This window comes from Lepisma saccharinum, chromosome 4, assembly GCF_977018435.1.
Source record: "Lepisma saccharinum chromosome 4, izLepSacc3.1, whole genome shotgun sequence".
NCBI classification, from domain to species: Eukaryota; Metazoa; Arthropoda; class Insecta; order Zygentoma; family Lepismatidae; genus Lepisma; species Lepisma saccharinum.
Window position 1 is genome coordinate 65,586,035 of NC_139232.1, and position 25,048 is coordinate 65,611,082.

At 39.7% G+C, this 25,048-nt stretch overlaps 1 protein-coding gene across 1 annotated transcript in view; it reads right to left on the reverse strand.

Annotated features, from left to right (window-relative positions):
* The window catches only part of LOC145987181 (BMP and activin membrane-bound inhibitor homolog), a 168,905-nt gene that overhangs the window by 16,523 nt on the left and 127,334 nt on the right, over nt 1-25,048 (reverse strand). The window contains exons 2-3 of the mRNA XM_083121694.1: nt 7,763-7,901; nt 4,136-4,284 (exon numbers count right to left, since the gene is read on the reverse strand). Of these exons, the coding sequence (XP_082977820.1) occupies nt 4,136-4,284; nt 7,763-7,901 (288 nt within the window). The remainder of the gene's footprint in view (nt 1-4,135; nt 4,285-7,762; nt 7,902-25,048) is intronic.

Sequence of the window (25,048 nt, forward strand, 5' to 3'; positions counted from 1 at the left end):
GTAGCTATAGGGAATTTACATTGTTATATACTTGTACTACGATTTTATAAAATTGAATATTTGGAAATGTAAAATTGTATTATTGAGTTATGGTTAAGATTTGTTTCGTTTTTTCTTAAGATTTACATTCTTGTATGCGTCAAGTTTGTAAAAATAATAAAACAAGTAAAACAAGTAATGTGGCCATTCCCCATCCATGCATTAATACCACAGGCCCGCAAGGGTTTGGATGACTCACAGAAGACTGATCTCTCGGAATAATTTCAGCATGCCGATTCCAAAAATGAAATCTATTTTTTCTTCAGAAAATAGCAATATATTAACTGCCTTAATATCACAATAAATTGTGTAGTTCCATCATTTCCGTAATAGATGGCTCTGTTTAAATGATGGTATAATATTGGTTCTCCAGAATACAAATCCTCCAATTTTGAACTCTAAATGCACATAGAATAGTAAGCATTTAATCCACCTTTTATCTTCACAAGACATATTGACATGGAAATTGTAAACTTTGATTACGTAAGTTCCATTTTCTATATCCCCCATAAAAATTTCTTTTACAAAAGTCTAAAATTCAATGATATAATGTAGTGCGTTGATTGAACTTAATGACGTGGAAAAAAAAATCCTGATCTAGGGAAAAATCCTGACGTGATGTGAAGAAATTTGTCATATCCGTCATCAGCATTCAAAATACTTCCAGAATCACCTATTGGTTTGTAAACAACCGAAATTTCCCTTGTTTAAATTTACTTTGTTACGTTCTGTAATAGGTGTAATGGAATGACGAATATGAGAATTTTGATTGTGAAATTGTGAAAATTCCTGACGTGATGGGGAAAAATGAATGTAATTTCCATGATTATCATTCAAAATACTTCCAGAATTACCTATTGATTTGAAATCATCCGATTTTTTTTTTCAAAAATACAGGGTGGTGTTATTAAAGCAAGTCTAAATCTCTTGTTAAAGGACAGCTTCAATTTCCATCTTAATCGGACTTGTATATATATTTTCTTAATTTCCAACTATACCTAAGAAAGGGGGGGGGCGATTAAATTAATATTTAGAAGAAGCAAAAATACCAAGAAAAAGGAAAGAAAGGCCAAGAAAAGTCATGAAAAAGACAAGAATTTTGGATTTATTATTTTGGTAGACACCCTGGATAAGCTTCAGATCGTTATATCGTTTGTGTGTGTTTGGTTGTTATGTTTATTAATACTCGCTTTGTTGTGTTTGTGACGAGGTCTCAATGCTCGTGACTAAGATAGTCGGACTATGTCGGCAGCGACAGTCATGGGACACGGAAGTAAACGATGATAGCCGACGGAAATGAACCGAACCCATCACTCCAAATCAGGGGTGCCCCCCCCCCCCCACCAAGGCCCATGACGAACTCCTCCCAAAAAGGTAGAACATTTGGCCTTCCCCCCATTTATGCCGAAATAATTACTCAAATTATTTTTGTCGGGCAAAATTTGCGGAAAAATACAACACCAGAGGTGCAACCACGAAATTTTGTCTTGGGGGCCAAGTACCAGGATAATCGTATCAATAATAATAACATTAATCATGGCTTTATTATTATTATTATTACCACTACTACTACTACCATTAGTAGTAGTAGTAGTATCAAAGACGTTATTATCCTCGTAAATTACGCAAAAAGGGGGTAGAAGTGTGCGCTAAAGCATTTGTTTGGAACAAACGATTTGAAATATTTTTTCAACACCGTCAAATTCACATTAGCAAACAAACTGTATTTTTGAATGGCAGAAAATGAATGATAAATGCATTCCGAAGATACATGTGTAACTTTCATGTACAACATATGTTTTACACATATGCAACATGGAGCGACATAACATAAGAAAATACATATGCAACAAGCTAACACTAAATTGTGTACGTATTCAAAGCTTATTCAATACAAATAGCTATACAACACATATTATTTAAATACATCACATTAGAAAACAAGTAGATTGCGAGCGAAGCGAGCAAGAACATTTTTAGATCCGATTTTTGCAATTGAAAACAACATTGATTTAATAGGGCGCAAATAATTTCACTGAAAGCCACGGCATTCTCTCTTTCACAACGTTTTTTTAGATCATTCGGTGCCCATGACCGACTCCCACCGTCCCTAGCTACAGCTCTCAACTTGACGAAAACGAGAAAAGCAGATAATGCGAGCGAAGCAAGCAAGAAAATTTTACAAAATGAATTTTTATTTGCATAAAATTTGAAATCGAAAGGGTAATTGCTCCTCTGTGGCCTCCCTGCAGGTGTCCTTGGCCGTCAATGTTTGTCCCCCCCTTGCCCCCGTAGAATTGACTTCCGTCGAAGGTTGGGTGGGGGGCAATGACACTCCTGCCCACTGTGGTTGCGTCACTGTATAATACAGACATATTTAAGCAATATATGTTTACTTTAGATACTTTAGGCTCACTGCCATTGTTCGTCAACCTTATTCTGCATAGTTTGTCTGCTCGACTAACCTTGTACCGTGCGTTCATTTCGATCTTCGGCCGAGAGATCGGGAGAAGCGTGGCGGGCGGCGCTGACGGAGATGCCGACATTTGCGGCCTGTAATGCCCACTTATTTTTACGGACATATGCAGACATTTATATAAATATTGCAAAACGAGCACTAACCTTTGTTATAAGAGTACGGTTTTAATTTTTGTACCTTAGTGGCTGTATGTGCTGATGATTTTGACACGCCCATCTCCTGTGAAACACGGCGTAGAGGTTTGTTTGGAGAACGTTCTAACGCTGCACCAATTTCATCGAGTTTTGCTTCGGTTAGAATCACTCGTTTTTGCTTAGGTGTTTTAAAATTTAACGATCCAGTTTATCGTAATTTAAGGACAAGATGTCTAACCGTATCTCTATGTGGAGGTGAAACGCTTGGGAATTTATGTACAAATTGCCTACACACTTCCCGACACGAGTCTGTTTTCACGTAAGTGTCATACATAAAAAATATTTGTTCTAAAGTGAAACTTGAGCTGGCATTCCAATCGTCTCACTGACACAACACACACACACACTGCAATAACACAAGTAACGACAAGTAACCAAGAATAACACTCTTGCGCACAGTACGAAATTAACACGCTCTTGGTATACATTTGCTCGCCACTATATTCACAGCTCTGTCTTAATCTAGTCGTGAAGGAACAAAAACTCGAGCTCGGAGATTTCGGATTGCAAGGAAGCTCACGAAAACCATTGACTTTTGACGGTTTCGTCTGCAGCGTAATCTTGATACAGTGTTGCACATTCGAAACCTCCAAACGATCCCCATCGATACAAAACTTTTTCAAGGATATAAACTTAAGCAGGACGTTACTGGTCAAAACTATGATTAAAATGTTTTATTATCTGTGGCTCTTAACATCGTTTCTAAAGTTTATTTATTTGTGTGATGAATTACAGAAGAACTTTTGCGTGTTATAACACAGGTTAGTGCTCGTTTTGCAATATTTATATAAATGTCTGCATTAGTCTATAAAAATAAGCGGGCATTACAGGCCGCAAATGTCGGCATCTCCGTGAGCGCCGCCCGCCACGCTTCTCCCGATCTCTCGGCTGCAGATCGAAATGAACGCACGGTATTAATGCGAATACCATGCCCCCCCCCCCAATCCAAACCGATTCTAAAGGCATAAGAGGTGGCGTTTCATTTCAACCCTATCGCCGCGATAGGAAGAAAAACTATACATAATAACCAAAACTAAAAATTAATAACAAGTCAATCAAACGGTACGATCCCCCCCATTCTTGTGTGAAGATATATAGAATTGGTATAAAATTTTGTCCCCCCCAAAAATTCCATGACGCAGGCGCTTCTTGAAACCCCCCTGTGGGCGGGCACCCCTGCTCCAAATGCTACAACCTATATGAACATAAAGTAGACGTAATAACAAGCATCTGTGAAGAAAAAAACACTACACAACTTGTTCCGATGTCTACATGCGTTCATCATGCTGTATCTATGTAAAAACGTTCAACGAGACACTATATTATCGAGAACCAAAAACTTTAAGCAACAATGTATTTGGTTGTATAACAGTTCGCAAAGTAGACGGTAATATAAATTGTTTCCTAACATGGTACAGCATACCTTTTCCTTGACTGTCTCGAACGTACCAAGGTGGCAACATTGGAATCTGGCCACTGTTGCAGAAGTCATGTCCACAGCACACAAGGTATGGCCACTTGTTGTGGTCAACCGCAGGCAGCCTGTTCTCGCAGAGAATGGGAGTTGGTCCTCTGCAAAAGGAGAAAGAGGACAAGTTAGGACTGCAGGAAACGGCGATGCATCCAAACCAATACTATATTTTTATATATTGAAGCATGGTTATGGAGTACCGAAATATCGATGGAGCTGCAGTTGGGTACTTTGCAGACTTTACAGAAACCTCTTTAGGACGGATATTGCCGTTGGAGCATCCTAGAATAAATGTATTCATCTGAAGGGAGATTACGTTGAAAAACAAAAATAATTTTGAATTCGTTCTTTCATTTTTAGGCCGAGAACTTTTCAGACCACCCTCGTATATGCAAGGGAATGTAGCTGAACTCATCCTCAAATTTTGGATCATATGCCCCATATTTATGAACTTTCTTTTTTGAAATCACAATACCAAAACGTTAATTGTTGCCAGATAAGTGGCAACAATTCGCCTAGCAGAAACAGGATGCATGCATATTATAGCTCTTTTCCAGTCTTACGGCGGGCGCTCTATAAGCTGGCAAGGGAAGTGGGCAGCGGGGAAGCGACCAATCCAGCGCGATAAGATACGCAGCAGCCAGTAGAACGAGGTTCACGTAGTACTTCTTTCCACCGCGTCTTGTCTCTCGGCGCCACTGCTGTTGTCTGGTTGGTCTGTGGCGTAATCCCCGCTCCCCACTTCCCTTGCCAGAACTAGGACTGGCCGCCGAGAGTGGAAAATACCTTTAACAATCGCCAAGAAATTAGTTGATGCAGGATTCCACCAAGACGAGACAAGGGTTTGACATACTGTCGTCTTGTGGAGAAGAAAGTATGTCTTGTTCTGGATCTCGCTTGGAGTTGCAAATGCATATCTCATTCCCAGCCTTGTTTTAAAACTTGATTTCCAGTCTCTGTCCCGAGAAGGAAGTCTTGATCACATCTCCATCTAGTGAGTGTCATCTCGGGAGATAAAAGTTAGGAAGGTGTAAACATTTCTTAAAACAAACTAAAAACCGGAGTTTTGCAAATTAAATGACGTACGGGGTGCAATCCAAAAGGTCGAGAACTCGACTCATAGTTGCTTACCGTGGTGACTTCAAAACACCGGTGCTCAACCACCTTCAAAGTAACCAACCCTCTTGGCCATTAATACATTTTTGCCACCGCTGGTAAAGCTGCTGGAAGCCATGTTCTGCAACCTGCCGTAATGCCTCCTGCGGTGCTTTCACCTCATTTTCTGACGTGAAACGACGCCCCTTGATGGATTTTCATGTGTGGAGGAGAGGTAGATGTCGCAGGAGGCTAAGTCCGGTGAATAGGCAAGGTGTTCCCGCACATACGTTCCATGTGTGGCCATAAACTCAGCGACGAGTATAGACCGGTGGTCAGGTGCATTATAATGAGGAAGGTACCATTGTCTACTTCCATCATTCTCAGGCCGCTTACGGCGGATGGACTCCCGCAAATGACGTAAAAGTCCAACAGAGAGCTCCTTGTTTACTGTTGTGCACTCCGGAATGAATTCTGAATAGACAATTCCTTGAGAATCGAAGAAAACCACGAGAATCCAAGAACAGAGATCGAAGAAAATCCGGTAGGATCGAAGCAAAGGGCGACCCATGCTAGTGGTTTTCTTTCATGATCAAACATGGAACGTCTGTGCTGGAATATCCCGCTTATTCACTGAAATTATCTCCATGCGACTTCTACCTTTTCTCTCACATGAAAACCTATCTAAAGGGGATTTACCAGCGCTGGCAAAAGTGTATCATTGCCCAAGAGGGTTACTTTGAAGATCGTTGAGCATCGATGTTTTGAAGTCATCACGGTAAGCAACAATGAGCCGAGTCTCCGAACCGCTACGCTATGATAATGACATCCATTATAGTGATAGAAGAAGAACTGTTGTTTTAAGCCCACTTTATGCACAGAAAGACTAATCGGGACTGGACCTACACGTTAAAGTGGGATCCGAACCACTACGTGCTTCTACCGGATATCGAACACGGGACCCTTCGATTACAAGGCGACGACGTTACCACTACTCCATCAGGGAGGCATGGTAGAAGAAGAAAAAGAAGGACACATATTTTGATTACATCGTTACCATGCTGATTGGAATTTGATTTTGATGTAACGACAGAGTTGGAAACTAACGTGACACACGTACTGTGTTATTTGTCGGTACTTAATTTAGTAACTTGTTATCGTTTCGGTATTTGATTTAGTAACGCGAGTAATTGTAACAATTCTTCCTCCTCAGAACCGGAGGAATAGTATTTGCCAGGATGAGACATTTTTGTTGTGTTATTTTAAACTTGTAGCTACATGTAAAGTTATACTGGGAAAACATCAATTACAGATGTGATACTTGTGTAAACAGTTAAGTATCCTTATTGACAAGGTAACGGTAACATGTTAGTTTTGAAAGCAGTGGCGCCAACTTTTGAGAAACTCAAACTCGGAGATTTGTTTTTTATAATTTTATGCAATGATAACATTTCATAAGTAGGCTGAGAATTTGCTCTAAAATGCCTTTCTTTTCCTCCTTGGCCAAAAAATTTGAGCTTTTATATTTAAAATCCCTGTCATGCCATTTCTGAGAAGGAATACATAAATTCTATAGTGGCCGTTTTTGCCTATTTCGAAGATAATTGGTTTTTGAGTGCCTAATCCGAGAAAATTATGAACAATCTGTCATATTCATTAATTTTAGTGCCTATATTGTCATTCTCGATGCTCATTTCAAAGTTTCTAGTGCATATCGATCTACATACTGGTTATAAGCTCTTTCCTAATAACGATGTCATCACGGATAGTATAAATAATATAGAACACTGAAGATGTAACAATAATTTATCTTGAAACATTTTGTAAACACTCAATGATGAAGCATTTTGTTTTCTTAAACGCAAGGATTTTATTTTTAATATAATATACATCAAATTATTGGGTGGGCTTGAGCCCCACAGGCCCACATAAGTTGGCGCCATTTTTTGAAAGCACAGTAACTGCAAATGCAACGCGTTGCTTTTCTTGAGGTACTTGCTCATCTCTTATGCAATGAATTCTGTGTAGTAAATTGTTATTTATAAGGATTTACGCATTTCAATTATGTATATATGTTAATGCCATGATTGAAAATAAAGTAATGGTACAAAATTTGATGACAGCCTCATATACTAAAGTAATTTTGATTGAAACAAAATTTTCATATACTTTACAATCCAATTTACTAAAATCTCTAACACACGAGGCTCTCGGTTAGTAATTATTGATACTCTCGTTCTCGTCTCGTCTCGCTCTATTACAAAATTTGGAAAACAGGGAATGCAATACACAAGAATATTGTCAATTATCCTAAATCCTCTTGGAAGAATTCTAAACGGAACTAAGTTTCCAGAAATCGAAATTTATATTTACCTTTCCAAAACTTGATACGTTTCGGTAAAAGCTACTGCTGAGAAAACCCCAAGTCACATTGAAAATAAGAGTATCTACAGAGGTAAAACAAATGAGAACCAACAAACTTACGATGTGCACCCTCTGGTGAGAGGGTTGGAACCATCTCCTTTGTCCAGGTACTGTGTGTAGCACTTATACTTCGTTGTGCAGGTCTTGTTTGAGGAGTCCCGACAGTGGGGTGGCGTGCATGCACATCTTATTTGTTGCCCTGCAAAATAACCAAGAGAAGATTTCACTAAGTTGCTTTCGTAGCATGTATTTAGGTTGAAATAAAAGTCACGTCATCTCAAAGTTAAAACCTTGATATATTTTGAGAACGAACAAAGACAGTGAAGATAAAAGACTAGAGAAGACAAAATCAAGAGGGTTAACGCAATAAAGTAATAGGAATATTAAAAAAAAATCTATCCCATGATAGTTAATGTAGTGAGTGGCGTCGGATCAACATTAAAAAAATTAATCAATGCGAATTTCAAAATACTGTTTATTCTAGAATATGCAATTAGTACATTTATGGTCTTTGTCGATTTGTACTCATACATTTGATTAAATTCCAGCGTTTATGAGAATTGCTCATTGTTATTATAATTTGTACAATCACGATGATTTGTTAACGCACAATGACGATCGGGGGGTAATAATTTTAATTACACTGGCCTGAAATTAAACTTATTTCTCAATAGGTGACCTACTAATTTCGGTATGCTGCTTTCAAAAATGCATTCTCTTTTGCCCTATAGCTCGACCACAAGGAAAAAAACCTTCCCTCACAAGCGTTCGCGCATCTTCCCTGCCGTTATCGGTGCTCGGGGCAGTGTTGCCAGGTCAGACTTGAAAAAATTGGGAGATTGTTCCTTGGGAAACCAGGAGATCTGCTACAAAATCCGATGATCTAATAGTAGCGGATGAACGACCTTCTCGGGGGCGGCATAGGCGTGCGCACTGGGGGGCAAGAGGATGTCTGCAGATTTTTTCCAGCGAGGGGGAAACAATGTATTTTTAGCAGGCGGGTAAACGAGGCATATTAATAATGTTGCCCTCTCAGAAAACACCACTTGAGTTTGAAATTATCACGTTCCTACATCCCTATTATAATAATGGATGTAAATTACTGTAACTGAAATCAACTCATACGTCTGAAATAATAAGTACTTTTATGTCAACATTCATTTTCCAGAAGGGGAGGGGGTGGCGACCGTCCTTGCACTTCCTTCTGGACGTCCATGCCGCTTTATAATTTTGTAGAAAATTAAGTATTTAAGTATAGAATAGTATATTAAGGATAGAAAATTAAGTATTTTCAAGCCGATGAAAGTTCCAAGCAACTACGGGGGAGGGGGTGCATTATTTCCTTTGTGATTGAACTATGCCGCTTCGTTCTCTAGCAAATTTCTTGTTATTAACACTCACATGCTTTATTCGTCAGTTATGCTGGCTCTATGTTGCTGCATTTAATATATAATAGACACACACACACACACACATACATATATAAAATAATTTGCCAACGCTACGAAGTCAGTATTTCTACTTAGTAAGGCAAGGACGTTTCACTGTGTTTGTGTCACTTCATTCATTTCATCAGTTTTTCATTCATCCTTGTTGTCGTACTTACCCGTAGAGGCACAAAAGCGACGTAAAATAACTACAATAGAAATACATTTTCGGGTGGGATAAAATACAACCATCTGAAAATAGTAATGTACATGGACGTCCGCAGGATTTTTTCCAGGCAGGGGCAAGGAAGGTATTTTTTTCCAGGGAGGGCAAAGAAGGCACATTTTATCCAATAATAGTGTTGTTCCCTCAAAAAAACGTTGCTTAAATTTCAATGTATCATATTCATGCAATAATTAACACACATTATTGCAGCTGAAATGAAATTATATGTGAAAACTATATATAATTTTTGGTTGACTTTCATTTTCCAGGGGGGCCACACCCCCCCTTCCGGACGCCCATGGTAATGTAGTAATAGTAATAATAATAATGTCCTAGCACATCGTTTGGCATAATTTCACAGTTCAAACAGCATTTTTCATGGCTGAGTGGAGTTCCACTGTCCGCTCCATGTTCAAGTAAGGTGACCAGGAAACTTGTTTTTGAGCAGGCCGTCGGAGGTGCCATAGCAATAGTTTATTATGGAATCCTACCGAGAAATCAATAGGTCTGGCAACACTGACGTTGGCCGCTCTGAAGGCTCCTTCCTCCTGTATTTTTCCCAGCGCGATGGGGTCTGCGCAGGTTTCTTTCCTTGTGGTTCCACTATACCACATGGAATTATTGAGCAATGTTGTAAAATGTTATTTTCACATAATGTCAGTTTGTTGATACAATGTGTAAATGTTAATGATATATTGCATGTGCCTGAGAGCGTAACATGAACTTATTTGTATTTTGAGCTAAACATAACGAATACAGTATTTGACAAGTATGCTATAGATGAGTATACATCACGTAAGAACATGTTAGGATACTAAAAACGAGATTTTAATATTATTAAATACGTATTTAAATAGTAATATCTGTCTCACAGCATGAAAGTGGGGAGAAAGAAGGCATTACAAACTGTGACGCATTTACAGTGAGATGTATAAATAATACCAGGCAAATTGTTCAACGCTATTCCCATTAATTTTTGTCTTCTGTGTTTCTGAGGAATGACATTGTGGTGGTATTGGTGCTAGAGTTGTCAACTGTTTCTTTGAAATTTTATTTTACTTCTTGAACACCATAGTGCATAGAACAAAGTGAATGGACATGGTATAGTGGGAGCACGAACTAGAGAACCTGCGCAGAACGGCGTGTCCTGTGCATCGTACTCGAGCATGGGGTGGGAGCAGAGTGAAGCATGCTCCCCCGTGATCCGAGCTCAGCGGATGGAGGGGAAGATGCGCGAAGGTTTCTAGCGGAAGTTGTTTTTTTTGTGTGGTCGCTCTATAATATTTATGAAACTCACTCTACATAGCCATCGACAGCTTTGGTGAAGTCGGTAGAGGGTTTAGTTGCCACAGAGGAGATCCGGCTGGGTAAACTCATGTGGACATTTTCTGGCAATGTCCGTGCGCTTATAGATACTCTGGGGACCACCCAGCCTCTAATCAGTGGATACCTGGGAAAGCCAAGACGGCAGGAGTGTGGTACTGATCACATCACACCTCCGCAACGTCCATGTACCTCCATGGAACGGTGCAACGCACCGTACATCAAAGTATCAGAAAAAAAAAACGAGGCAGATGGTGGTTGGCAAACATTTCCTGGAAAAAGAAACCGTTGTTAGAGAAGAACGGAAGCCGCCATCGGAAAGCGGAAGTGAAACAGGGCTCAGGTTGGTTTGATGAGCTAGTTGGAAGGACAAGCACTGGCGCCGAACCTGATTGCCCGTTGCTTCTGTGTTCTTTCATGTCTCTCGTGTGTGTGTGTGTTTTCCAGAAACGCTTAAAAGCGGAAAGAGGAGGAGAGAGTTTCCCGCAGGTCGATTCACTCAATTAGGCCCGGCAGAAGAAAACAAAGAAACAAGAGGTAAGGACATCCTGAACGGCGCGCAACGACGCCACTAACGAAATCATCTCGGCGTCGAAGACAGGTCGTGGGAAGTCCTGCAGGAAGTTCACTTGGAGATCAGCGCGAGCTATTAAGGAGGGAAAAATACAGGAAATTAGTGAAAAGGAAAAACAGTCAAGTTGAGGAACATAAATGAGATGTCTACATTCTTGCACGCAGGCGCCTCTTTTCCTTTTGGAGAGTGCTCGAAGTCGCCTTCGCAGTTTTCAAGTACGGCTCAAACGGTATTTACTTACTACGTATTCAGACTGATGCGGTATGAAGCCGGCCTCCGTGGCGGAGTGGTTAGCATATTGCGCTACGAAGCCAGGGGTCCCGGGTTCGAATCCCGGCCTGGGCATGGATGTTTGTGAGTGTCCATTCATCAATTGCATCATATCATCACTCATCCCCATCTTCGCAAATTAGCCTAAACTGGCACAAAGTAAAATAAATCAATCAATTAATGCGGTTTGAAGGGATTTCCCCGATTACTTGCTTGTCTCTTCCCTAGAGAAAGAATTTGAGAGGACAAGGTACTTTTCCATCCATTTTCAGCCTATGTCCAGGGTTTCATACAGAAGTCTCCAACTAAGGGCAAATTGACACCTTGACTTTATAAGTGGCCTTTAAGAATAAATTTAGATGTGTGTGATATATTAGTGCTTCGGTTGAAAATAAAGGGACAAAGAGAAAAATATAAAGTGAGGTAAAATTCAGTTTACTACTTCATTACGAGGATATACCCTCCCAAAAACACCTTAGTGGAATAGAATAGAATATATTTTTAAGTATGAGCCTTTACAGCTGTGCATACCATACAATGATGAAAAATGTTAGTCCAATTTTCCTACACCCCTCCTCCTCTCAGTCTTATTCACACTGCTTTGGAGTTCACAAACACCGTCTTTCCTTTCCATTACTTTCACTACACTTGCACTGTTTCACTACAGTATATCACTAAACTCTTACCTGAGTGATTCCTAATTTTTTCCCAGATTTATTTATTTATTTAGTAGCCCCCCATCCTTTCGCACATTTTTGCTATCCCCACTGAGCTTCTTTGCTCTCTTTGCCCAGACATAGTGTAGCAAAGTTCCAAGATTCCTTATTTGCGCCTCCCCTCTCTCGGTCTCTCCCTCCTAATATTGGCTGTCATTATATTCTCAATGTTAGCTTCATTCATTTCTCTGATATCTTTTTGTCTTGCCTCCTCTGTTTCTTTGCACTGGAGGAGAATGTGAAATTTCGTCTCGTCTTGAGCGCATAGCGGGCATTCTACGCTCCCGTCCTCCCATTTTAGTTTAACTTGTGTCCATCCCCCAGTCTGAACCAGGCCAATCCTTGCCTTTCTTTTGCCCACACAAATCCACGTAGTTCCTCCTTCTCCATTCTCGATCCGTATCCTCTATTTTTGCTGACGTTAACGATATTTTTGGGCCGCATTCTGCCAAAATATTCTGTTTGTTAATGTCTTCTAGCCTGGCACGTATGGCATCTGCATATCAATTCTCCCCTCTTCTCACACCCATCCCAGACCTATACCATCTTTATCTTTGCTACCCATTGGCACCCATTACTCCCACTTATCTGTGATTGTACACCGAGTTTTTTCAAATTTCCCACCTCCATGGTGATCAGTTTTGCCCAGTATTTAATGCTCCTCATATTTGCATCCACTTCCTCTCATAATTTTCCCATTTCCCTAAGTGCCCCACATGTTGCCATAACCCTCCCTACACCTAGCCCTTGTTTTGGGAATCTAGACTGTACGACGTTTACTGTTTCCCCTCCCTCCCAGACCCATAGCTCGATGCCATAGACCAGTGTTGCCTTAACTGTGGCCTCGTAGACCCCTCCAGAATTTTGAATGGTATATTTGGTACTTTTTATTTTATTTTTCTTGTTTTTTCCAACGCAAACATTGCTTTTCATTTATTTCTTTGTACGTGCCTTGCCCATCTGCCCGTCATTGTCATTACCATGCCTAAATAGTCGTACTGTTTCACCCTATTGACACTTGTCCCCCCGTATTTCCATTTTTCATTCTTACCAAATACATATCCATTCTTAAATACCATTATTTTGGTCTTCGTGATATTTACTCGCAGGGTCCACTTCTCGCAATATCCAGCTAATGCCTGTAGACCGCTCTGCAGGCCTGCTGTTCTGTTCGAGATCAGTACCTGGTCGTCTGCGTACAACAGAAGCGGTAGGGGGGAGCGGGGCAAGTTGATACAATTTGATAGTTTTATTATTTTTATTTTCTATGTTGCTATCAAGAAAATAAAACGTGTTAGTACTCGATAGCTTAACTCTTTACCTTTATAAAAAGCACATAAAAATTTCACATATAATTTGTAAGCTGACGAGAACCTAATTAGTAACGCAGGACGCAACGTCTCAAATTGCCCCGTCGTTGATACTAATTTGAAGTAGGTTGATAACGATGTGACATAGTTTGATTAAATAAGACAAAATACAAGAAAGTAATTTTGAATTAAAGTTTAATATTCAGGAAAAGCATAAAAACATGAACAAAATATCGTATCATGATGGATAGCCTACATGCAGTCAGTCACTATCACTTTCTGTTATGCACATATCTGATTTACAGTGAACACAGGTGTACATAGAACTATCGTATGCGCATTTAAAGTGAGCCCGTCTACTGCAGGAAATGCATTGTATCCATTTTGCACCAGGCTTAGAAGATGAAAATGGTTCGAGGCACATTAGACACAAGCTGTCTTCATCTTCTGACTCTGACTCTGAATTATTATTCTTCAAATATTTCCTGTTTGGTATTTTCTTCTCTTGACCTTGAGTTTCTCTTTCGGTCGGTCCATTATTTACTTTTCTACTACTATTATTTGCTGGCTCCCTTTTTCTTTTTTTTCAAAGAATGACACAATCTTTTTTTTTAACTCTTTCTGATCTTAATAATTTATTGTTAACTCTTGTTCGAGCTTCATTTTATAATGTGTCCTTAACTGGTGTGTCTGTAAGAATTGACGATATCATTCGTTGTTTCCCTTTTCGATTTGCTTTTCGTTCTCCAGCCTTAGGGTACGGACGGTAACTCTTCTGGGCTTACTGACACACGATGCAATTCTTGATTGTCACTGCTGGTGGAAGGGGTGGCTTTTAATCCCAAGACGTTGGTTTCAGAGATTCTACTTCCATCACGTAAACGATCTTGCTTATTTTCTTCGGTCATTGGTCGATCAGTTACGGAACATTGTAAATAATCTTCTTCAGTAAAACTATCTGGATTGAATGGCATGATTCCCGTTGCTTGAAAGCCTGATATAATATTTTTTGGTGTCAGAGCATTAGGTAGTGAACTACTAACTACTCCTGGTATGTCGTATATAGTAAAGGTCTTCCCTGGATTGATGGTCATCCAACTGTCAATTGCTGCAAAATAAAACTTCTTAAAAGGTCCATAAACCGATCTGTACAGGGGTTGGAGTTTGTTGGAAGTATGAGGCGGAAATGGCAACATAATGATCCCGTTGTCCTTGGAGAAATTCAACACTTCAATCGACAAATGAGAATCATGATTGTCCAGTATCAATAGACATGGGTGATCTTTACTTGCCTTCACGTGGCTCTGAAAGTGTTTCAGAAACAGCAAAAATGAAGACGCTGTCATCCATCCTGTGGGATATGAAGTTCCAATACAACCACGGAGTCCGCTCTGAATAAAGTGATCTTTAAAATAGACCCTTGGAAATATGAATATTGGGGCACGGAGTTTGCAATCGCATTTACGGCAGAGGCAGGTGTTACAATTGTGCCCCTTTGTTCTGCTGACGTTGCTTTGGCTACTTGACGTACACCCTTTTCTGCAACGATTTTCCCAGGGTGCTTAACAGTGTGAATATCTGTTTCATCGGTGTTCCAAATATCTTTGCTCTCAAATTTGTACTTCTCCAGAACAGCTTTTAAGTTATTGAAAAATATGCCTACGTTGTGTAGGTTAAAGCTAGTACCACGGCTTAGACTCGTGCCTTCAGGCTCTCTAAGATACAATCTAGGATGCCTTTTCATGTATACAGTAAACCATTCTTTCGAGGCAATTTTATTATTTATCCAAGTGTCAGGAATTTTCACCTTGCTAGCTACTGCTAATTCATATGCGAACTCTCTGATGTTTTTAGGCGTCAAACCATAGTTGAGCCTTGAACAGTGGACAATGGATTCCTTTAGTTGAAGTTCTAAATCTTCACTGAAGACCTGACGATGTTTGGAGTAACCCATTCGTATTTTGGTAGCCTCACTTTGGTTTACTTTTTTTCTCTTTTTATACCTCATAAGAGTCATTTTGTCGATCCCATATGTCTTTGCGGCTTCTCTCAGTGACAAGGTGCCATTTTTGACATCGGCGTAGGCTTTCTTAAATATTTCAATTGGTATTTCTCCTCGACCGGTCTTTTTGACGTAATGCCGGACCATTTTCTGTAAACAAACAAACAAACAAAAAAAAATAATTAGAAGCAGCTGGGGTAAGTTGATACACCGTATCAACCCGCCCCAATTCAGCCGTATTAACTTTCCCCAACCGGCGCCATTTCGATTAACGAACTATAACGTACTACAGACAACAGAAAAAAACAAACAACAATAACCGAGTTTTTTTACCTTTTAGTGGCACAGCACACATCCACCAAGACAAAATAATTCACAGTTCATGTAAGTCCACCAGGAAACTTCAAAAAACATCCAAAAAAGTGACTTTACACCCTGAAAAATACGCTTGGTCGGATAACTTCGCCCACAAAATTGTTCGTTAGCCATGCACACGCTCAGACAATAGGGACTGCTGAACGGCGTCTTCTGTTTAACGGACATTACCCAGCGCATCCGCGTTCCCTCGTAAATGGCAATGTATCAACTTGCCCCGATCTACCCTACCTTTATGTCGGATGTCGTTGGTGGGCGCTATTTCCTCCACGATATCGTGGATGAAGAGGATAAACGGGAAAGGGGAGAGAACGCATCCCTGTTTCATCCCCAGTAATTGATTCATTTGCACCTGTAACGCCCTCATTCCCGCACTTTACACAAAACTTAACTTTTTTATATGCAGTGTGTTAGTGCCTTAGTGTGTGTTAAGTGCACATGGGAACACAAATAAGTACATACAAACATACACATGACTGACATGTTCTTGTTGCAGTTGCAGTACAATGTTCAATATGCGCAGCTACTGCTTGAATACATGCTTCAATTCGAAGCTCCCAGTTGCGTATGACGACTGCTAGTGTGGTGGAGATGATTTGGGAGATGGCGCCTGTGTTCTTTTCTCTAAGGTGGACCAGGCTCTTAATTTTCTTAGCGTACACGATGTCATTTACGTGCCCCTACAAGTAAAACTCCATGGGTGTTAGGTCTGGCGAAAGTGGTGTCCATTCAACTATGTAATCTGAGTTTTGCCTCACCCTACATATAAAAAAGTTAATAAACTTTATTTCTCTAAAACATCTACTTAGTAGAGAGTTGAAACAATGAAGCAAGTGGGGGGCTCTCGAAAACTTTCCTAGCTGCGGAGATGCTTTAAGAATATTTCATGAACTAGCGCGATATCATCTCCTCGCGTTCCTCCCACTTCGAGTACTGTCGACAGTCGTAAGAAAGTTGTAGTGAAAATGCTAAAATTCTTTCATACTTTATTTTTAATGTTTGAAACAAGCTTTATTGTTGGTCTTACTTACTGTTATTAAACTAATATTGTTTATCCAGTTTAATGGTTTTTTCGTCGTCTTTACAACCCCTCACCCCGCACACACACACACATCACCGCGCACACACACACAGTTAATCCAATTACATCAAGCAGGCGCCTCTGTTAAAAAGCATTAGTGATGTAGGTAATTTTATCCATTTTCCGATCGTGTGAAAGATTTTTCTATCATATTATTTTCATTGTCACGTCGTAACGTTACCTTTCAAATTCAGATAGCCACAATATATAACTTTTTTTCTTTCTTTCTTTTTCAGGATCACGGCATGGCTTTTCGTTGACTTCTGAGTCCTCTCACATGGTAAGTATCAAAAACACATTTTATTTATTCGTGTTGATTCACAGAAACATGTTTTTCTGTCTAAATGTATGTTATTGGTTGTAGACCCTGTATATGTACCCAGATATACAAAGTTGTTAAGAATTAGGGATGGCATTGAGACGAGAAGAGAAGAGATTTGGATGTGTCCCGGGTAGCAAGTTTCAGAGCGAATGTAGCGTGTATATACTCGCACATATATTTTGAATAACTGGTTGATATTTTTGTAGGAAAATTTTAACAAAATGTCACTTATACCGAGACGAGATCGAGACGACACCCATCACGAGAAGGAGACCAGACTCTCTGAGACTTGTCTAGACAATACCGAGAATGAGACAGGCCGCCTTTACCCCCCAGGATTGCCCCCAGGTACCCATTGATATGAGGCTGTGTGGGCCTCAGAGCCGCGCGGAAACAAGGAAAGGACTGGAAAAATTCCTGGGTCAAGATCACCTGCCCCGGGATTGGAAGCCAGGTCTCCCGCGTGGTAACCAGATGCTCTACCAACTGAGCTACCACGGTGTACGTTGTAATATAATGCTCTCAATATATTTTATATAATATTTAGTCATCCTTTTTGGGAAGGGCAGGTGCATATGCACCAATGCTTGCTTACCTCTGTATGAGTTCCGAAAGTTTTTGCACTGGCACGATGCTACTTATAGTTAGGGATCAGAAGTTGAAGACCTATAAATTGCCCAAAAAGAGACCTATAAAAAGACCTAAATATATAAAAAAAAACCTGAAAACGGAAAAAAGGACGTATAAATGTGATCCAAATTAATAACTTCAGTTTCAATTACATATTTAATGAATAAAATAAATACAAAATTCTGGTGGTATGGAACACACAGTGCGAGAAAACTATATGAATGAAATGCATCTTCTTTCAGACATTATATATTTTTTAGATTAACCTAATTTGAAAAATCATATTTGAAGAATCATATTTGGCCTAACCACACTAGGGTTACAGAAATAGGACTTTGGAAACCTTACTTCAGTTGGCATTGCAGTATATCACAATTGTCATCTCCAGGTTCTTAGATGTAAAGGATCGTCGGTTTTCAGACAACACGTTGCGAAATATCGAGAAACTTCTCTCTACATAAATGGGTGCTAATGGTGCATACTTGAAGCAAGTGAGATCTCGTGGTGAAAATAAAAAAGTCCTCTTCAAAAACACTCACATCAAAATTTTCTCCTTTCAATATTTCACTTATCTTGTACATACTTTAATACCTCTGGTTTTTTTCAAGCACTAGTTTCATTTTTTTAAAAAACGTAGTCAAAAGAAGGTGAATTTGCAAAAAAAAATGCCGTTAAAACCTAAAAAAGGCCAAAAGGACCAATAAGCCAAAAAACGCCGAAAAAGGCAAAAAAGGCCAAATAAAACCAACCTTTTTCTGGCCTACAATGACCCAAAATGAACATATATTATGTTGGGCCTCGTCTTCGGACACTAGGAAAAAAAAAAGGATCTTTCCTCAACTTCCGAGCCCTACTTATAGTACTTGTGTATATTTCAATACTAGAACAAGACCTAGAACGAAAACAACCATCCTGGTCTAGATAACATCCCTGTTGAAGTGAGTAATTTGAGATTAACATTATGGCATTGGAGTATTGGGTGGCATGTATGGGGATCGTTTGAAAGAGGCCTAAGAATTGAGATATCCCTCTTTCCTTTGATCTCCGTCCTATGACTTGTGATGTCAATACCAAGCTCTGTCTTACCACTCGACATATGCCCGGTATGATTGACAAACCCTAATAGCTGGCGTCATGTGACTAATAACGGTCTGGACACTGGAAAGGAGGGGTAACATATGATATGATTCAATTTACTCCCCCCCCCCCGCAAATCCTATCGGCGGCGTGTTTTGAGGCTCCATAACAAGTCTTGACAAGAGTGACGTGGTATCCCCGCAGTCACGTGACCACCGCCGCCTGCACGGCTCCTCAAGCTGTGGCCGACGTCTGGCGGGCGATGCTAGCTTGTTTCCGCCGAAAAAGCCCGTGTTTACTTCCGGCGTAGGAGCGTCGGGACGTCGGGCGCCGGGCATAGGCAGCCACATTAATCTGCCCCTGCGAAGTCCTCCACCCTCACAACAAACAGTTCGGATCTTTGGAAATGGTAAAGGATATTATAGGGGGGAGGAGGCCGCCAAATCGTTACATTCGCATATACAACTCCATCTGTCGGACGGACGGCGAAAACAAGGCGAGACAAAGCCGCGACTTTTTGGTTTTCTCTGGATCTTGTACCCCCACTTTGGCTGGACCTGGCTAGTCTGCTTTTTTGGCGCCTCTTTTGATCGGTTCAAGATTCGAACCCAGCCCTTAGGTGCCTTGTGCAGTTGTTACCAAGAACGGTAACAACAACAACAACAACAAAACATATTTGCAATTTTTTCTCATGCTGGAAAAAAATTAACGCTGACTTCCACCATTCATTAAGTTATAGATTTTCCTGTGTGGGACAAACTGATATTATTGAAAAATATATCTCTGGATGAGGATTTTTATTGGAGAAAAATCTGGTGTAAGTATGTCGTACTGTTTTCATGCTACAAGTCAGAGTTCCCAAAACTTTTTGTTTCGCGGCGCCCAAGTCCAACACTTGCAACGCTCAGTTAGTGTGGTTAGGTTGCTTGCCTGAAGTTAAAAAATAAACACATATTTCAAATTCAGAAACATTTTACATGTAAAAAGTAATAAATAAACACATATTTGGAACAATCATATCATTGATTGAATTTACAAGTGTCAATTAGTGCAACAGGCGAGCCTGGTGTTCACCGCACATCTTTCCAAATCTTGGTACCACAGAGGACACAGCCACCTTCATTTCCTGTTCTACGTTGATTTTAGCGCGATTCTTGCTCTTTTATCACAGCAACCGCCGAAATTCCAGCTTCGCACAAATGACGTCGCATATATGCATATATGGAATTTGCAGAGCTTTATTGCTTAGCAGCGGATACTAATCTTTTACTGATATCCAAAACTGTTTTAATTCCATGCTGCCAAACTTGGTCATTAGCGTATTATCAAAAGACAACTCAATAAGATTTTCTTCTCCTGCAGAAGTAAATTCAGATGGAGCTCTGGCCGTGAATGGGTCTTGGGTCCATAGGAACTGTCAATATTATCTTTTCTTCAATGTATTTCTCTAACCAGTTGATAAGCTGTGAAAGATGTTCTTCAGATACAGACTTCATTTTACTATACAAATTGTTTTATTTCAGTGAAAATTTGAACCCCGGGGCGGCGCGGCGCATAATTTGGGAATCACTGTTATAAGTGATCATACTTTGGGTTGCCCAACATTTCAAACACTCTTACACTGGCGAAGACGACAGAACGAACATCGTGCAAATATATATGAACGGTCACACTGTCGTCGAGCTGCTTTGGGTGCACAGCCGAGTTTCACCGACCACCGAATGGAAATAAATCATTTTCTGTGTGTGTGTGTGTGTTTTTTCGGCCGAATTTACCAGAAGTGTAGTGCCATGCGCTCTTTGTACTTGACTTCTTGCATTGTTTCGGTGGCAGTAGTGAACAATAAAAGATTTATTCATTTGGTTTACGAGCGTAAACCAGTATACACATCAGTAAAGAACTAGGATCACAATCGGAAGTCAAGAAACTGTGGCTTGAAGTTACAAGGGATTTCAAAGCACTAACTACAATATTTACCGTATGTTTGTTATTAAAATATGAACAAATAATAAATATCTTCCAAAATCTCGTTAAACTACCTTCTCCAACAAAGAGGTTTCCAATGTAGTATTTCGTTGGCCATTTCGGTGAATTCTGCACACTGACAATATATAGTGGGACTACAGGCAAAAGGACTGGCGCAGAACCGTGAACATTAACGCAGTAATAAGATTGCAAAAATGTGTCAAGTGATTTTTTCCATTCAATTTATAGCTCCGCTTCGCGGTGAAGCATTTAATAAATGTACTGAACCAGATTAGACAGGGTTAGAATTGCTAAAATACGTACTAAAAGAAAATTATATTTCCAATCGAGGTGTCCTGTGCATCGTACTCGCGCATGGAGCGGAGGGGCAGAGTGGAGCACGCTTCCTTATGGCTCGAGTTGAACGGATGAATGGGAATATACGCGAAGGTTTTTGGCCGAAAGTTCTTTTGTTTGTAATCGCTCTTAGCTCTACCTGATGCAATGTGACCACCACATCGCCAGAAGTCCATCACGGTAGTGGTAGAGTAAATGTTCTGACGAAACCAAAGCAATGAGACGCCATGGTGAGGCAAAGCTTTTGGGTTCGAACACCTAGAAACGTTATAAAAAAAAAAATATGATTGTCATCACCAGACTTCAAAATTCTTATTTACAGTACTATCCCGTTCAATTGCTGTGTCATTGTGGAGTTTGCAAACTAAAGATACAAGTTTGCACAGCGACTCCCCCTCCTCTTCCCTACATCCTGAAATTAAATCGTAAATACTCCTTACATAGAGACCTAGTAATCCCCAAACCTAACAATAGCAGATTAGGCAAGATGTCCTTCTCGTACGTACCTAGCAGCGGTAACCTGGAATTCACTCCCGACGAAGGTCAAACTCAGTATCAGCGAAGCGCAGTTCTGCGTCTTCTACGTTCACATGTATGTAAATTCTAACTCACAGTCTATATTGTTTTCAGTGCTCTACTTCCCCCTCTCTACATATAATTAATTAAAATTTTCATCCTCTTTCCCCGAACAGTCAATCCCATATCCACTCATATCCACACCCACACATCCTTAACTTCAGATTTCTTTTCAATAAACGTATATGCTCATAGGCGTAGCTAAGGGGTGTGCCGGGTGTGCCTAGGCACACCCTAATGAGCTGTTTTATCAAAGATAATTAAAGACAGATATTTCAATAAGAGAGAAAATAAGCGGCAGTTTGTAAGAAGTTGAAAATGTCATTACTTGGTACAAACGTGTGCATTATCGGTGATGAAACGAGTGTCTATAGTTTTTCGATATTTTGATGTCATTGGAAAAAAATATTTACTGCATTCTACTCTGTACTACAGCGCTTTTCTTCCATACTGTCGCAAGCTGCACGTGTGAGAGAGAGCTTTCTCCAAGCTTACCCAAGTTAAAACTAAATTAAGAGCAACTCAGAAGCAGTGGAAGCCCTGCTCTTGCTATTTGTGGAACAGGAAAAAGCTTAGTCTATTGATGTAAATGAAGTTATTGATGGGTTTAAGAACATTGTACCTTTTGACAGATGTCTCTTGTTATAGATAACGTGTATTTTGATGTATTTGTTTGTAACATGTATGAGCATTTTGTGTGTGTGAAATTTCTATGCAATTTGATTTTTTCTACTACATATATTCAGAAATTTTCAACACTGTCATTTAGTGAATTTATATTCCTTTACAAACATCAGTGCAGTTAAAGAGCCAAGTGATTGTGTTTTCAAATACGCTATTAAAAAGGTACAATACCTCATTTTTTTTTCTTTGTGCACACCCAAATATAAAGTTCTAGCTACGCCTATGTAGATATGCTATGTATGTATAGGGAAATGAAGTTTTCGTTTTAATTAACGATAACACCGAAAAGTTGAGGAAAGCCAAATAAAGTGTTTAAAATGTATCTGGGTAGGTTAAGGAGGCAAGTTTTCGGTGTTTTGGAATCACGAGATAACTCGGATTTTGCAATTCTTCAGAATAATACCAAATTTTCCACTTTAAAAAGCGCCGCGAAATATGCAATATAAACTGGAAACATAATTTTTTCTGTTGAAAAAGAACTACGTAGAACGCTATTAGAACCTTCATTTCTAGTCTAGCTGGTGAAAGTTCGATCCAAAAGAGACTGTCACCATTCATTTATTGCAGCTTGGCGCAGACATGACTGACAGTCCTTAACCTCGTCCTGAAAAGGAATTCGCTGGGTGATATCATTCAATAAGCATTTCATATTAAGTGGCTGATGAGTAGGGCTCGGATTTTTAGGTGCTAAAAATCAGAAAAATATTTATTTGTTATGTGCTCAAAATATGGAAAATATTTACACTTTATGTACTTAAACATGGAAAATATGCATTTTTATGTGCTAAAAATGTTGAAAATTTCTGCTTCAAACAGCTCTACTCACCAGATGAAATTAGCATGTTTTGCTGAAAAATGGTGAATTACAATACACCACAACTGTCATCTTCAAATTGTCCATTACAAAGGACTGACGATTGTCTCGAAACAGTGCCTTATACTGCGAAAATGTTCGTTCTACATCACATGAAGTCAACCTCGCATACTTAAGGCATGATATTTCACTCACACTTAAATGTCCAATATTGTCTTCCTGTTCACCGTCCAATACATTCGAAATGTTACACATCATTTTAAAGCCGGAATTTTTTGCCATGACATCTTGGAGTTTTCTGCGAAGCAATTGTGCCTTTGGTCCATTAAGTTTGTTGAGCTTGCTCTCCACTTCACGAACTTCTTTAACTGCTTCTGACAAAGGAATGTCCGTTGCTTCTAGTTTCTTGATCGTATTACATAGGAAACTCAAATTTGCAGAAATATAAGCCAGGTCATTTCTTAATGTAGAGTCACTCAACATACCTTGAAGGATTTCAATTGAAGAAGCATCATCTTTATTCAGTCCATTAACGACAGATGAAAATTCTTCAAAATTTTCTGCATAGTATGCAACAGCATTAAGCCATGTTCCCCACCGCGTAACTACAGGTGTGGGTGGCAATTGTGTTTGGGGATTTTCCTTTTTGAAGATTTCAATTCTTGTTGGCGATTTCACAAACACCTTTTTTCCATTCGAAACCAATTTATCTACATTAGGATATACATTTCTGATTTCTTCACATACCCTATGCAATCCATGAACAATGCACATAACATGAGTCATTTTAGGATAACTGACTGCAAGACCTTCTGCTGCTTTCTTCATATATGCTGCAGCATCTGTGAGCAAAAGTAAAACATTGTCGAACTTCACCCCACTTGGCCACAATATCTGCATGGCTTCATTGAACAATCTAGCAATTGTAACATGATTTGTGGCACACAGTTCTTGGCACGTTAAAAGAAAAGATTTACTTGAAATTGTTTCATCATTTTTCAATAACTCAACAACTACATTTCCCACTTTCCTACCACTTGAGTACGTACTTTCATCTATGCTGACCCAGATTTTTTCATTCTCACAGATATCACGAATTTTCTGCATCGTTTCTTCGTAACACTTGGGGAGGTAACATTTCCTTAAAGTAGACTCATCGTGTCGATGTTTGTGTATTTGCCTAAAAAATTTCGCAGCTGAGGATGATTCACCTTATAAAGCGGTATGTCAGCAGAAACAAAAGCCATACACAAATCCGCACAATAACGACAAAACTTGGATGGTTCTTGGGTCGAACTTGGGATGAGGTCACCAATAAGGGATTGTTTGCTTTTCACACGCACAGCTGCAGCAATATGTTTAATGCCATTCACATGTTGGGTTACCTGAGATCGCTGTTCTGCTGTTATGGTTTTTCCACAGGGCTGACAAAAGAGTAGCTTTCCATCAGTGGTAAATGTGTTCTTGAATTCTGCAACATATTGCTGCAAACGATAGCTTGGAGCAGATTTCACTTTCGGCATTTTCAAACACGCACACACTTACAGAAAACTCGCACTTTTCGAACGAAACACACTAGTGCTTCTCCCACGCAATACCACGCCAAGCAAATACTGT